Source organism: Ursus maritimus, unplaced genomic scaffold (assembly GCF_017311325.1).
Source record: "Ursus maritimus isolate PB19 unplaced genomic scaffold, ASM1731132v1 scaffold_19, whole genome shotgun sequence".
In the NCBI taxonomy this organism is placed as follows: Eukaryota; Metazoa; Chordata; class Mammalia; order Carnivora; family Ursidae; genus Ursus; species Ursus maritimus.
In genome coordinates, this window is record NW_024424341.1 from 28,257,911 (window position 1) to 28,273,843 (window position 15,933).

The 15,933-nt window shown below is 42.1% G+C and overlaps 1 protein-coding gene across 1 annotated transcript in view; it reads right to left on the minus strand.

Moving 5' to 3' along the window:
- GLG1 (golgi glycoprotein 1) overlaps positions 1-15,933 on the minus strand; it is a 146,933-nt gene that overhangs the window by 13,592 nt on the left and 117,408 nt on the right. The window contains exons 9-19 of the mRNA XM_040633580.1: positions 14,628-14,749; positions 13,075-13,176; positions 11,152-11,305; positions 10,240-10,377; positions 7,952-8,038; positions 6,563-6,625; positions 5,721-5,834; positions 4,575-4,663; positions 3,573-3,690; positions 2,047-2,139; positions 74-211 (exon numbers count right to left, since the gene is read on the minus strand). Of these exons, the coding sequence (XP_040489514.1) occupies positions 74-211; positions 2,047-2,139; positions 3,573-3,690; positions 4,575-4,663; positions 5,721-5,834; positions 6,563-6,625; positions 7,952-8,038; positions 10,240-10,377; positions 11,152-11,305; positions 13,075-13,176; positions 14,628-14,749 (1,218 nt within the window). The remainder of the gene's footprint in view (positions 1-73; positions 212-2,046; positions 2,140-3,572; positions 3,691-4,574; positions 4,664-5,720; positions 5,835-6,562; positions 6,626-7,951; positions 8,039-10,239; positions 10,378-11,151; positions 11,306-13,074; positions 13,177-14,627; positions 14,750-15,933) is intronic.

Genomic DNA, 15,933 nt, shown 5'->3' on the forward strand with positions numbered 1-15,933 from the left:
CGTGCTCCGAAGTTTAAAGAAGATGATGTTATTTTTACTTACCCTGTGCTTCCCCCAGTTCTGGATCCCTTACCTTTATCATCTGCTTGCAGACTCTCATGAGTGTGTAGTCTAGTTCTGGGTCCATCATCTCTGTCTCCTGGAGCTTAAAAACTTTCTGGTGGCAACGGGTACTCAGCTGCTTCTTGTTTTCTTTCAAACATTCAATAATCTAGGGCACAAGAATCATGGTCATGTTAAGGGGTGTATCCGGGCGTGATAATCCATGTATTCTGACCGCAGCCTTCAGTTCTTAGTGCATCGCCCGTCTTTTGTTCCATTCCGAATTCCTAGGCAATAGGAGTCAGAATTTGCTCACCAAGGAGAATTATATTTATAGATTTACAGCTTCAGGGCTAAGAGTGAACCAGACTGTATAAAAATAATGGATGAGTTGAGCAGGCTGCACTGGAGTCTAAAAGGAAGGAAACCCACTCAGGATTCCTGGTTTCTTCTGCCTTCTAGCTCTTCCTTGTCAAGATTCCTTCTGGAGCCCACATTAGGCTCTCTGCCTTTCTCTGGAGCAAGAGCCCTGACTAGACAAGAGGCACAAGCTAGGAGGTTCAGTTCAACTCACCATTTACCACATGAAAACAGAGCGTTAGATGCCAGACATGAAAGAGACCCAGTCCTTACCCCTGATAAATACAGTTTCACAGGGTAAACTTTTATAAACAAGTAACTACCAAAAAAAAAAAAAAAAAAAAAAGACAAGTGGGTTAACAAAAAAGCATAAAGTGCCACATGATGGATTTTAAGATAGTGACTTAAGTGTATCCTGAAATCTGCCCTTCCCTATATCCACCTTTTAGATATTATAAACAAATGATACAGAAGGGAAGCAGATGGGAAGCTGCAGTAACTAGGGCTGTACATGAAGTCAGTAGACTTCTAGGAAATCCTCAAGGCACAACCAAGAATCACCAAATAACTGAGAGGTAACAGTAATAGAGCAATTTAAAAAATATATCCTTAGAACAAACAGAGAGAAATGGTAAATCAGAATCAAGAACAGATAGTTGTGAAAAGAACCAATTATAGATCTTGGAAACAAAAAATAAAACCCCACTGGTGGTCTCTCTAAGAGCAGAACAGACAGAGCTGAAGAATACATGTTTACGCTGGGAAGTGGAACCGGGAATTAACCTCAATGCAGTACAAACAGCAAAAAATGGAAAGTATGAAGGAAAAGGAGACACAGAGGATAGATTCAGATGTTCCAACTGTCTGAGTTCCAGAAGGAAGGAAAAGGCAGTGTTTGAGAAAACAATAACTGAGACTAAAGCACCATGGCAATGCCCTGAACTAGGAAAGGTAGCTGAGTCACTGGAAGAACATTAGAAGAAAAAAAATCACTTGCTCGCACCTCATTCCATTTTTTTTTTAAAGATTTTATTTATTTATTTGACAGAGAGAGAGAGAGCACAAGGAGGCAGAGACGCAGGCAGAGGGAGAGAGAGAAGGAGACTCCCTGCTGAGCAGAGAGCCTGATGTGGGGCTCAATCCCAGGACCCTGAGATCATGACCTGAGCCAAAGGCAGCTGCTTAACCAACTGAGCTGCCCAGACGCCCCTCGCACCTCATTCCTGACAATTCTGGGTAGGGCCCTGTTCTCTGCATTAAGGAAAGAGTTTACCGCTGATTCTTATGTTAAGAATAAGAACCAGTTAAGAACTTCTGTGTAATGGGCACAGAATAAGGGAATAATCCATTTTGGAGGTACACGGTGTTAGGAAAGCTATGGAGAGGAGGAAGCATTTGAAGGATCATGAAAAGCTTCTCAGGAAGACATGGTGGGGAAGGACAAGGGAACCTGAAAGAGGGAAGACAATGAACAGGAGATTAAGATGAACGCAGGTAAGGAACTTCCTTTGGGAGAAGTCTGGTACAGCATACAAGGGGATGACTGGACTGGAGAGAATGTGAGGAGGCTCATCCCACCAGCAAAGAATTAATTATTAAAATGTTACTTTCTCATTTTCACAATTAGAAAATAAAAGCAGTCACCTGAGCATTGCCATACTGCACAGTGGAACAGTAGTTCTTGATGTCCGTCTTGCAAGCTTCATACAGATCCGGTTCCAGACGGATGTCCTCTGTCTGCACGGGAGGGAGCCAGCAAGGAAAAATGAGCTTATTCTAAACTGGAGATGTCAAAGGTTCTACATCCTCATGTGCTGACCGGATCTTGCCTAGTGACCACAACTTCTACCCAGCAAAGTAGCAGCAGTGTGGCCACCACAGTACAAGGGAGCTGGGATTTAGTTTCAATTCTGCCACTAACTGGCTAGATGGCCTTGGACTTTCTTTGCAAAACAAAATGCTGTCACCTGCCTGGTCCCTTCACAGGACTGCTGTGCAATGAAGTTAGATCATACGATGTGGAAACCACTTCAGAAAGTCAAAACCATTTTATAAATGTAGGGTTCTACTTTTATTATTATTATTATTATTTTACTGAAAGAGCAAAGTTCAAAGCTAGGGACCCCAAATCTCAATTATAATAGGACATCAAGGACGCTCCACTTAAACATAATTATCATTGAATCACTCCCGCCCTATGGGAAAATCTGGTAATGCAGCTTTTGCGATATTATTGGTGTTTGGTATTCATTACTCGTTTTTGCTTAGACTGAGGTGAAGTAAGTATGATTCACAATACAGAACATATTAAACATACTTTTAGCTGTTTTCTTAACATGGTTTAACCTCAAAAGCAAAGTAAGAAGTTTCCTTTTACAGTGCACACTGCAGCTGACTTGCCAACAGCTGTCTCACCTCAGACCTGTAAGCTCATCACTGTGCGGCACTCCCCTGGAGACTGCTGTTGGTCAGGGAGTGGGCACAGATCTCAAATTGAAAGATGAAAATTGAGGAAGGGGCGCCTGGTGGCTCAGTCAGTTAAGCGTCTGACTTTGGTTCAGGTCATGATCCCAGGGTCCTGGGATCAAGCCCCATGTCTGGCTCCCCGCTCAGCAGGGAGCTTGCTTCTTCCTCTCCCTCTGCACCCCGTTATCACCCTCCCACCCTGGCCCGGCTCATGCTCTTTCAAAAAAAACCCCAACAAACAAACAAACACACACACACAAAACACTGAGGGAAGCATCCTGCTACAGGCTGTCGGGAAGGGAGAAGGTTTCTCCTGTTCTACTTTGCTGCTGGAGACAAATGTTGGAGCAGGTGGCCCAGGTACTGCAGGAAGCCATTGTGAGGGAAACCAGCCTTGCAACGAAGCTGGTGCCACAAACAGCAGGGACAAGAGGGAGAGACCCTTGATCCTTGAGGGCATTACTGATGCAATGATTCTATCACATGCTTACAGCTGAACTTCCAGTGACACGTGGTAGAAATATTTTATCGGTTAGGAAAAGTGAAGCAAGAAGCTGTCACATGGTAAAATTTTAGCACAAGGCTCCAAGTCTTAACAATCACAGTAGTGGCTAAAATCTTCCAATTTGCCCTCACCCTCCACCCAACTTTGCAGACCCTGCCCCTATGTTTCTGGGCCCAGAGGCCATGATACGCAGCGTTACCATCTCTAGCTCCTCCACCCGCAGCTGCTTGCGGCACTTCAGGGACACCCTGTGCTCCTTGGCTTCCTGGAGAGTGTCATTGCGCACAGTGGTGCTCAGGCAGATCACCACGTCCACCCTGCCAAGGAAAGGAGAAGGCTGAGACTGGCTGGAGCCAGGCTGGGGCAGGGGCCAGATCGCCACCCCCGAGTGCATGACCCCCTTTACCATTCTTCTAAATGCCCTTTCTAGAAGTCTCACTGTGTTTACAGAGCGCTGAAAGCGGTAATCTGACCGTGCATGTTAGCAACGTCTGAAGGCAGACTACATTCCTGACTGGGGAGGCCAGAGAGGGGACGTGTATGCAAGGACAGTTCAATGCTTGTTTTGTTACAAACATGTGACCAGAGAGGAATGCTACTCTTAACTCTGGACTGTGTCTTTGATGAACAGTGAAATTCATTCCTGAAAGGTACAGAAATGTAAGCAAAATGGGAACTTGGTTTATACGAGGGAGATATGTTCTAGAAATGTGCTTTTGAAAAGCGTGAGATGAAGAACTGGTGCGCCATGCTGTAAAACCTCATCACTCTCCTCACTGAGACCTAATTCTTACATGAATAAAGTTTTTGTTTCTTCACTAGACCTCTTAACTCAGTAAAAGCCTCTGGTGCTCTCCGGAAGAGCTGACATAATGGAATGATGCCAGGAGGAAGTCAGTTAACCTCTTGTTCACACTGCGACTTGTTCCTCTAAGTGCAATCTCAACCTGCTTCCTCAGTCAGACGGCCTGAACCTGGGAATGTCAGTCGGCCCTTTAGCCTCCAGGCCTCTCCCCGTCAGAACCACCTGTGCCCCCTGGGGCTCCGGGCAGCTATAAAGATGATCTGGCCACACAATCCAAGTGCCTGGCCACACTACCACAGGCGTGTGCCGGCCTCCAAGGCTAATCCTACCAGAACTTCACAGGATCTTTGTCCAGACTTTAGGGAAGCAGAAATGAATCAAGTAAAAGCTACATACTTCTTTTTTATGTTGGGGCAAAGTTTCAACACATCCTCCTTGCAGGCCATTTTAAACTTGTAAGAGAATCGAAAATCCTTCATCTGCACCTGAAAAAGATGATGAGAAAGAAAATCAGCAGCTCTGTGGCAAGCTCCAATTCGCAGTGCACGGTGACACCGTGTGCAGAGACTGCAAAGGCCCACCTTCCAGGCCCTGTGCAACTCGCCTTCCGTCTCAGACTTCAGGACCTGCCCACCTCCCCATTCCTCCCTCTGCTATGGCCACTCTGGCTTCCCTACCATTCCAATCACGCTCTCTCTGCCAAAAGGGCTCTTCTTCCAGATCACCCATGGTCTGTTCTGTTACCTCTTCTGCACGTCTATTCAAACATCTCCTTCTGAAGTCCCCTTTCTCCTCCCCCCCCAGCCAGTAGGTGCCTTTATTTTTCTTCATAGGCCCACCTGATATTGTATTTATTTGTAAACGTGTTGTTGTGTCTTTTTCTTACTAGAACATAAAATTGACAAGGGCAGGGTTTATCTGCTCAAGGAGCCCACTGTCTCCAGTGCCCTTAGAGGCCCTCAATATCATTTGGTAAAGGCAAATGATAGGCCAAAGACCCCAAGAAGAGATCACTTTTACACAGATGACAGATTTCATCCTCTTGGGAAGGAGGTGCTTGCTTTACCAGAAACACTTCCTTTAGATCTGTGCCAACTATGAAGAGTACAGTTTAACCTTATTTGGATGTCAGACCTGATAAGGTAGTATGATTTAAAGAAAAAAGCTTAGGGTCTAGTGTACTGATAGACATTTGGACTGCTGCACTGAACAGAAACACAGAACAGCAGATCCCACTGATACTAGCTGTGTAAGCAAAGGCTAACATACCTTACAAAAGCAAGCATTGTGACTCATCTCTATCCCCACTGGGCTGCCCGTTCCCTACAGGTATAGACTCCATATTATTTAGCACTGCATTCCCAGACCTTACCACTGTGCCTGGGCATAGTGGATAAAGACCACATTTTTTTGAGAACTGGAAAAGGGCTTATTTGGAAAAAATGATTTTTCACAGAGAGGTGCTCTGATGCTCTGGAAGAGAAAGGAATTCGGAACCACCCAAGCAGCCAAGACAGGCAGGGTTAGCCTGGCATTACTGACCAGCTGGAAGTGAGTGACTCCAATGGCACACTTCTCATTCATATCCTTTTGGTGTTTGTTCTGAATCAGACACTCCATCAGGTCCCCAGAGTCGATCTGGTTATCTGCCACGTCCTGGGGAAGGCAGTGCACACTTATACTTCATTTCTAACAATTAACGAACAAATCTTGCACCCCAGTTCATAAAAAATGAAAACTAGACTGATTCTAGAGCCTTCTCCAACATCATACATCATAAATTATATCAAAACCAGCCTGAGAAATTATAAGGGATAACCATGCAGTGGAGTAAAAGCTGCACAGCAAGCTGCCCAGCATAAAGCTCCAACGAGAACAGCACTGTGCAGGCCTTTGCTCCTTCCCCCCGTGATGCCAGCAGCTGGCTTTCAGGATCACACCTAACACTGCCTCCTGACTGTCAGAGCCATGGTTCCTGCATGGTTTCACCCCCGCAGTTTAGCTAGTTCAATAAGTGAATAAAGTTATAAAGTAACAGAGTTCATTCCATTTATAAGGAGAAGCTATTATCACTGCTAACAAACCCCGAGCTGATGTACTGGCAGCACCTCAGCCGTGCTCAGGAGGGGCCTGCCCCACCCCCTAGGAAGGGCGTCTCGACAAGTGCCGCTAATCACATATCAGGGCACCCACCAAGCATAATTACGTAAGGTTTCCCAGGATGGTGGCACCCCATCTTAATTTGTTTACATTTTCCACTTTAACCTGTCAATCTATCACTCAGGAGTCATGTATGCTGCAGAGGTTAAGTGCAATATACTTGAGGGCAAAAGTCCCAGCGAATTTGGTTCTGTTCCTCATCCATTTCTCCAGACATTACTTACATGGCAAAAGTTCTGAATTATGGGCTCACAGGCTCTCATCAGCAAGGCTTCTATTTGAATGTCCTGTAGAAGATTAAACATATTAATAATTTTGCATTAGAAAGAGCTAGCTGTGGCAAGAGTGGCAGTTTGTGTTTCTGAATCAGGAGCAACTGATGGGCAAATATCTCAGATGTACACCTGGGCACTATTCTAGTCTTTAGGTTAGATAGCCTGGGCACAGACCGAACTGCTCCTCCATTATGCTCTGAAAGCAAGTTTTTCTAGAGGCAAACACCCCTCGAGCCTGAGCAAAAAAGAGAAGGCAGGATTAAGAACAATGCAGAGAAAAAAAAATTTAACAGTAATACTAGAGTTTAGCCTTTGGAGTTTTTCCAAATGGCTTAGCAGTTCAAAATGAAAATATGGGTAACTGACATCTGTCTTTAGTTTATAAGCTCCTACAAACAGATGACAAACCACTGCCTCTGGGGAATAGACGCAAATGTCTCTAAGCGACAGTAACCTCTGTGTAGCACTAGCTGCTGAAATAACATCTTCCTTTAAAGAGTGACACACCCCAAAATGTCCTCATAAGCCCACAAGGACAATGAGAATGGGAGAAGGCAGATGACAGAAGATGAAAGAAAGCAATAAATTTTAGAAAAATAGAAAGCAAAAAAAAAAAAAAAAAAAAAAGACTAGTTGGGAAATGTAATTTTACATATTGCCTATTTCGACAACTCAAACAGTTCTAAAAGGCTGAAGATAAAAAAAAAACAAAAAAAACAAAAAAACAAAAAACTAAGAGCAATCGCCCCATCATTACCTGATTTCTGCCCCCACAAGACAATTTTAACATTTTTAGCTGCTCCCTCCCCAGTAATGCTCTCTATATTTCTAAATAATATGTCTAAGCTTATGAGACTTTCTAATTTCTTTTTTAATATTTCTGTGGGTTTCAGGATGAAACAGGGATAAACACACGTATTCGGTCTTCCACGGTTACATGGAAGTCCCAGGCTTTTATTTATTATTGATGACACAAACATTGCCAGTTGACCTAACTGAAAGAGCCAAGATAAGAGAACAGGAACAGGAATGCTTGGACTAGTCTGGCATGTGATTAAGAGATCTGAAGCACAGCTGCTATCTTTTCTTAAAGGGGAGGAAAAAGATTGTTCTAATCACTGTGATAATTCTAATTTCTGAAGAAAACCAAAGGGCTAAGTATATAGAGTATTTCTGTGGAGAGATGAGGAAAGGGGTTCAGGAAGCAACACAATATACTTCTTCGTAAAGCCAACGGAGGGAATGGGCACTCTCAGGGGCCAAGAAAGGGCAGGACTGAGAAAAGAGGATGGGCCACTGACAGGGTGCCCATGGTTTATGAGCCCACAAGCCGCTTACCTCGGATTCTAACTCGGTGAGGTTGCCGACTATATCTCTGCACTCTACAGCCAGGTCGTCAAGGTGGTCCTGGAGGCACTCAAGCTCCTGCAAATAAGAAAGCAATCCCTCGGCATTCTTCAATTATATAAATGAACAAGGGAAGCTGAGAGAAGTGTCTACTTCCTTTTCAGTGGTCTTCCTTATCTTTCCTTTTTAGAACTATTTCACTGAATGGAACACTAAAGCTTTATTTGAGTCCCCAAACCGGGATTGTTGAGAAGAGAAGTACTTGATGCAACAGGGTGGTGAAGAGGGTCAAGGGGGTACAAGAGCCATACAAATCCTCCAGAAGGCCAAATCGGTAAGTCCAACAAGAATCAATGTTCAGATGTCCTCAGCGTCTAACAATTTTATCAGGCCTTTATTCTATTCCATCAAAAACCTATCATTCCATTTTTTTATCTGTGTGTTGATATCTTTGCTCCTATTTTAAATCTGCATGTTGATAATAATTAGTGAATTATTCACAGTAGAAAGACATGGAATATTTTAAAGCTCTTCATGAGCAAAGTAGGTCGGGACCCAGGGTCCAAAACTCAGCATAGAGCTAATAGCTCCTACAAGTCAACCAGGGAATTCTAACCCTAGCCCACACAGAAGGATCCTGAGGGAAATTACAAGGCAAGTGAGCACACTAGGGTCTGGGCATCTAAAAGCTATCTTGTCTGGGCTTTGGAACCTGACCTGGAGTGACCTTGTAGCATCAATCCATTACTATTCCTTTTAGAAATTTAGAGGTTTTAAGTAGAACAGAAGCTCACTTTCCCAAAGCATATCAACAGCTGCTTCTCGGCAAAGGGCTCTATTAAAGGATCAAGTTTAACTAGTATTCTGCAAGAATCTCTGTTTTAGAATTAGAATAGGAATGGACAGGCAGGGTTGTAGAGTTATACAACAGCCAGAAGGGGGGGGGGGAACCCCTGAAGGAAAATGCATAAAACCTTTGGTAAGAGAAATGGCTAAGGGAAAAATCCCATTCACAGAATCCTTTCCTAAGTGGAGCTTCCCAGTGATGGGCTGCAATACAGTGCAGCTTTCTCAATGTTACTTTGAAGGGTGTGTTAAAGGAAACTGTTTTCTGGGATTCCATATGACCATACCCTTTGTTTCGTTACACAAAGGCAGCAGAAAGCTCAACTGCAGGCATTTTCTCACAATAAACTCGACAGAACTGCAGCAGGCCCAGGAAACAGACTGCTGAAAATGATATTGGCAGGGCCACCAGGTCTGAGTAGTGAGCCACGCTGCTTCTTAAAAACGCCCAAATCCTGCTCACGGTGAGTTGTTGGTAGTTTAATCCCAGAGGGTGTCTTGGAGTAGTAAGAGTGGAACCTGGAAACCTGTTCACAACTTGTTCTAGTATTACTGGAGCTTTAAACAAGTAGTTATTCCTTGATGTCTGGTTTCCCTGCCTTAAGACAGAAGACAGCTTAATTTGCTAGAACACACTACTAATGCAGCTTTTCTATTTTTTAAACCAGACACAAAATCTTTAGGAACCGTTCACAGCATGCATGTAATTCTTGGGGGCTACTTCTTCGTTACACTTTCCTGTATGGAGAGGTTGTAAGACAATGGATCAGATGTCTGGCTAGGATTAGACCTGAGTATCACATAAGAAAGTTGATACACTTCACTCCTATGGGCATCAATTTTGTCAATTACTAAATGGAAAAAATAATTCCCATTCTTACATATCTTGTAGGACTACTGTAGGGCATGTACACTATTCACGCATGCCAGTATTTATATATGTTTATGTTGATACCCTGCCTTCCCTCAAAAGGACTTTAATGTACCTTATAAAACTGAGAAAAGAAAAAAAAGACAATATAAAATAAATTTAAAACAAGTTTAAAAAAGGAAAAGAAAATATGGTAAAGAAAGTGGGATGGAACTAGCAGTAAGCTTGGTACCAAAATGCCTACCACAAAATCTTACATACTTGCTACAGGCAGGCCATACCTTTGGATTCAGGTTTTTTAAGAGGCAACACAAAGAAGGAAAATAATCATTTACAAAATACAGTAACCATAATATATAAACAAACCAACTGCTTTGGAAAAGTATAGTTATTCCTGATATAGAGACCAAATTTTCCTTAGGATTTCTTATGAAGAAGACATTGAATAATGTAACAAAGACAGAGATGCATTTTATGGTGTTTGTACTCTGTGTAAAATGTTCATCATGAATATTATTATTATTATTACTAGAAGATAAACAGGTATAGCTATGTCAGCTACCTGTCCGGTCTCTGTTTTCTCACTGCACCATTTCCCCAGATCAATCAGGCACTTATCCTGGAGGGCAGGATCCAGTTTAACATCCATGGCACGTTGGTGTAGGATCCTCTGGACTTCAGCTCGGCACTCCCGAGACAGCTACATGAGAAAGAAGCAGCAAAATACTTTAAAAGTACCAGAACCAAAATTAAAAGATACCACATAAAGGAAATCTGTTGTCAGGAAACTAATAATGTTATAGTTATTTACATAAACTTTATACCCCAAATCTCTTCCAGAGTCAGGATTAAATCTTGTAGGAGGTTTCTACAAACCCATACCTCGAGGAAGGAGAATGTACATTCAACATTTTCTAACCCACTGAATGAAACAACATCCTTTTCTCAGAGTACGTGGATAAAAAGTGAACTGGATTTAAGTTTTCTGTTTAGCAAAACTAATCTGCTATTACTCCATGAATGTAGAGCAGAATGCCCACTCCAGTTCAGGACAGAACACACACTTGGGTCAGGAGCACTGAATTCAAATTTACCTGAACTCGGAATAAGCCTGAAAACCATTTGTATCCTGGTTAAGAGTTTCTAAAGGATCTTTAATGCTAAATGAAGTTACGGCAACAATACTTAAATTGTCTATTTGTCATTCAGATATTAGTAATTTAAAGAAAAAAGTGGAAATGTCCTCTGACATTTTTGTTCAAATACTTTGCTGAAAACGTAAAATCAGATGAAAAGCTGGTGAAGCAACTCTATGGACACTCACTGAATGAAATTCCCAGAAGCGCAGCAACCCTTCCCTGCCAGATATACTGATAAAGTTTCCTACGATGGCAGAAATCAGAACGATACACAGCAAACTAATTCAAAAACAAATGATTGATAAGAAGAAATGAAGTCAATATTGAGTGCATACCCTCCTGCCCTGTTCCTCAGTGCGGTAGGCATGTCTGTACAAGCAAGAGAACACAGCTCCGGGAGGCATAAGTTCACTGGTTTCATTCCAACCATGGGTGTGGCAAAGACGAGACGCATCTCCCTGGCACTTGCGGTATAAGACAGGGTCCAGCCTATAAGGTTAAGAGTTAAAAGATATTCCTGAATTTTGTTCTTCAGGAATACACAGTGGTAGAAGTCTGCTGACCTTGGTGCAGAAGCTTTAGGTCCCACCTCCAGGAGGCCACGTTGGCTACATAAGATGCACAACATTACAGTGGACTCAGCACTAACAGGCCCTGGCTGAAATGGGACAACGGGGCTGTAGCTATCACCAGGCAATTCACAACTCTTCACTCAATACTGTTTCTCTAAGCGTGAATGAAATTCAATCCTACCTGATATATGAGATTCATAAGATCAGGAAATGGCAAGATAAACAGAATCTCCCGCTTGATATGCCTTCTAGTCAAACTGTTCCTCTTCTTTTTCCCATGCCAAGTAGGGCAGTTTTATTTTTAGTTTGCTTGAATATGCTTATTAACTTAAAAAAACTTGACATTTAACTTTGAACTCTGGAGACAATGGATTAAGGCAATGAGCCTGATGCTTCTCCAGATTAGACCAATGGATGCTTAATTCTATCCACATCATAATGTCAACTTTGGGGGAGAGCTACTCAATGGGAGGAGAAAGGCTAACACTTAATGAGTAGCTTTTAAGCCTGTGAAGCATTTTTTGATCATGGGGGAAGGAGCTACGTGGGGGAAGGAAGGGGGAAGGAAATAAGATGATTTTGATTAAAGCAATAAACTCAGTAAACCCTGTTATTTTGGTTTAGATGGCCGGAGAAATTCCCACATAGTTTTCTTTAGTCCTTTCCAGAGCTAATTTGAGAGAACAGAAATAAAAATGCATCGAGTCTGGGGTGCCTGGGAGGCACAGTCAATTGAGTGTCCGACTCTTGATTTGGCTCAGGTCATGATCTCAGGGTCATGAGACTGAGCCCCACGTTGGGCTCTGTGCTCAGCATGGAGTCTGAGATTTTCTCCCTCTCCCTCAGCCCTTCCCCCTCATGTGTTCGCTCTCTCTCACAAAATAAAAATAAATAAATAACTTCTTTAAAAAAATACACTGAATCTTCTGAATCATCTCTTTCCAGTAAAGTATGTGGATAATATATTCAATCACCAGAAAACTACAGTGGTTAAAACAACCAAGTCAACATGCAGCTGAGCTCCCATGGGAGCAGGAGGAACAGCCAGCTTCCCAAGTGGCTGGGTACTGGCTGCTCTAGGGGTGGAAGGCAAACTAAAACTTGAAAAGAAGAGGGCAGTGAAGCCAGTAAATTAGAGTGATTCTGACTATAACACAGATCCTGCTCTTATTTCATCCCTACCCCACCTTTTTTTGGCTAACAGTATGAGAAGAGAATTAGAGAATCAAGGTGTCACTTATTGATAAGAGCCTCTTAAGATAGAAAATTCAGTAACTTTGAATAGTTAAAGAAATAAAAGCAAATTCCTATATTCAGTGCAAATCAATAAAAATAAAAAAGCACTATTATCTGCTTAGAGACCTATCTGAAGATGCTTCTGCTGCCCTACAGGTGCCCAAGTTCTTTGAGGACGGATGTCTGTGGTATCAGAAACATGTGACTCTTGACTCTGACTTCCCAAGTCGTAGTGAATGGGGACACACGGGGCAGACCCGCAAGGGCCGCCTCAGCTTTTAGATACTATTTTGAAGGCAAGAAAGGTTCTTCAGGGGAATGGAGCACGTTGGCCATCCCAGAATTTAAGAAAGACATATTCTTACTGATTATTTCAAACTATAGAGGAGATCCTGACTAACAGGAGAACAGGCTGAGGCTTACACCTGACTCTGGCTTCAAAATACTCACTTCCAATCTCGAGAGATGAAATATTGCAGTTCTAATAGACGGTGTTCACAATCTTCCACCATTTTCTCTGTGTATAAGTGTTCCATCAGGCACGAGAGGATCCTGGGCATAAACCAGGGATGAAATTATAACAGCGGGTTTGGAACTCTCACATCAGTATTTCCTTGGTCTGTAGAAAAAGCCCTTGAGCTATTTTTGAGGGCAGTCAGGGATTTACTTCTCTGAGAATAACTCAAATTAACTTAGTCTGACGGTGACTATGCCTTCTCGCCACTTCAGGGCCACTTGGGACTCGGTGTGCACAGAATCTGTGTGCAGTAGCTGTATTTTTAACTGTTTACTAGGAAAAATTTCCAACACACACAAAAGTAAAGAATCCTAATAGCCACATTCCCTTCCCATAGCCAAGTTTCTTTTAACTCTACACACCTTCCTCCCCCCGCCTTGCTCATATTTTGAGGAAAATCCCAGATACCATACCATTTTGTTCATAAATTCTTGAGCATGTTTTTCTAGGAGGACATAATACCATAATCCCACCAAAAGAAATTAATTTAAAAAATCCTTAATGTCATGTAATATCCCATTAGTTCTCAAAATTTTTTGCAGTATCTTATGACTTTTTGTATGTTCGTTCAAACCAGGACCCAGAAAAGGTCCACACATTGCATTTGACTGATAGTATCTTCAAATGATTTTCAGCTGTAGCAATTCTCCCCTTCCTTCCCTCACCCCTGACCCCTCATGCTTGATGCAGTTATTTTTATATTGGTAAATATTCCTAACTAGTCTTCACTGTGTTTGTCTATGTCCTCCAACTGCACAAAGAGCTTTAAAATAGAGTACCTTTTTTTAATCCTGCAGCTCGGTGACACACATCAACTGCTTACTTTTATTGTTGGGTACTGCTGGCTGCGGACTATACAGATTTCTGCAGAATGGGAAGCCTGTTCTTTACCTGCAACCTGGTTTTAAGAGCTGTTTGTGCATCATATGCAATAAAACTACTACTGCATGAGATTCAAATACTTTATAATAGCATTTTAGAGCTCTCCTAAATCGTGGATGCAACTTAAGAGTCCATTTTATTCATGATTACATCCTCCAACCACATTTGTTTTTTATTTCAACTGTAATTAATGACTTTCTAATAATTATCAAGTGGCCAATGTATATAATGAGTCAATATACAAACAGGATGAAAGTACAGAGACAAAGTATGTGTCACTTTATCCTGAGTGTTTCTCACTCTTGTTTTTTACTGGACCATGAAACGGAATTATTCAGTGACCTAACATACAGGCCTATACATGCTCAGTCACGGTCAATAAACATCATCACAATGCTGGGTCTAGGGATCTACATCACGGATGAGGCACAGCCGAGATCTCAATTCCGATACTAGTTTTAACAAAGGGTGCTATGTGTTTCTGTTTAACACAACTTTAGTTAGGATGTTAAAACCATGCAAAAGTCATTTAAAGGAATTTTCCCGATGCTACACTGCCAAATAAAATACAGTATGAATCAATACCCCAAATGAGATAACCTACATTGGGTCTCCGGATCTGATGTGTTTGCAGGCTGTCTGTATTACAGATTCACAAGCTTCATTCAGAGCTCTATCGATGCGGTAATCTGCACCAGGGTCAGTCTCCTGAATCAGGGTTTGCAGCTGGATTTAAAAAAAAAAATTAAGTAAGAAAAAGTCACTTACACATCAGGGAAGAGCAGTGTCATCTCTTCAAATAGTTCCCTGGTCTGGTACATCACAGTGGACTTTGAACAGGTACTACAACTGTCATTGGCCACGCTCAAGAGCTCCTGCCAAATACTTTCCAACTGGGTTCTCTGTCTTGAGTGCAAGTTTTTCTATTTCAGCCATGGTGGGGATTGCTTGCCTACCTGTCTGGACCATCCCTGGACATTTGCAAAGCAAAAGGTCTTTACAATATAAAGGCTGCCTTTTCCTTCATGTCTGCCCGTTTGTTAATCAGATTGCTAAATCTGACACTAACAGCCGGCCAAGCCGGAACTGAGTGGAGAAGGGTAAATAGAAGACATTTCCAGTCAGAGACCTAATTTGGTCATAAGAATCTAGAGTTTGAATTTTGCTGCCAATACACTGGCATTAAAACAAGCATGCTTCACGTTGTTAAAAACAGAGGAGAGATTTAACTTGCAAGAAATATCAATTCCAAAATCAAGAATACAATACTTATAAACTCCCATTTTTCCTCAATTATCTTTTATATAACCAAGAGGTAAATCAGAGCTTCCTTGTTATAGATATCCAGAAAAATACTTGTCATTATGCAGTTGAAAATGAGGGTATTTCCTTTAACATTTACTTTTGCTTCGTCCATCCTTTGTCATGGAATAAAGTGAAAGCATGAGAAGATGTGCCTCTAGTTCTTTCTTCCTGTCTTTGAGGAGAAATCAGTTGGGGCATAGAGGAAAAAGCTCTAAATGAAGGATGAGAAGACCTGAGTTCTATTAATAGTTCTGGCTCTGCCAGATATTAGCTCTGAGAACATGGGCATGATTAACCTCTAGCTGCAGTTTCTTGAACTGAAGAGGATTACAAGAAAGAGTAATAGATAGGAGAAGGTTGTATAAACAGCAAAGCATTCTATGTATGTAAAAGATCATTATTAGTACAGATGGACAGCAGATGGTGTTTTGGGGTGGGATCCTTAAATAACAGAAAGCAAGCTTGGAAACTATAATCCTTCTGGTTTGGGTTCCTTTTTTTCCAAGTTAAAGAATGGGAGCCCTTTTTGTGTTACAGATTTAACTTATGGAGGAGAGCCTTCTCTGATCTGCATACACGTGACCTACAATCCCACGGGGCTCATA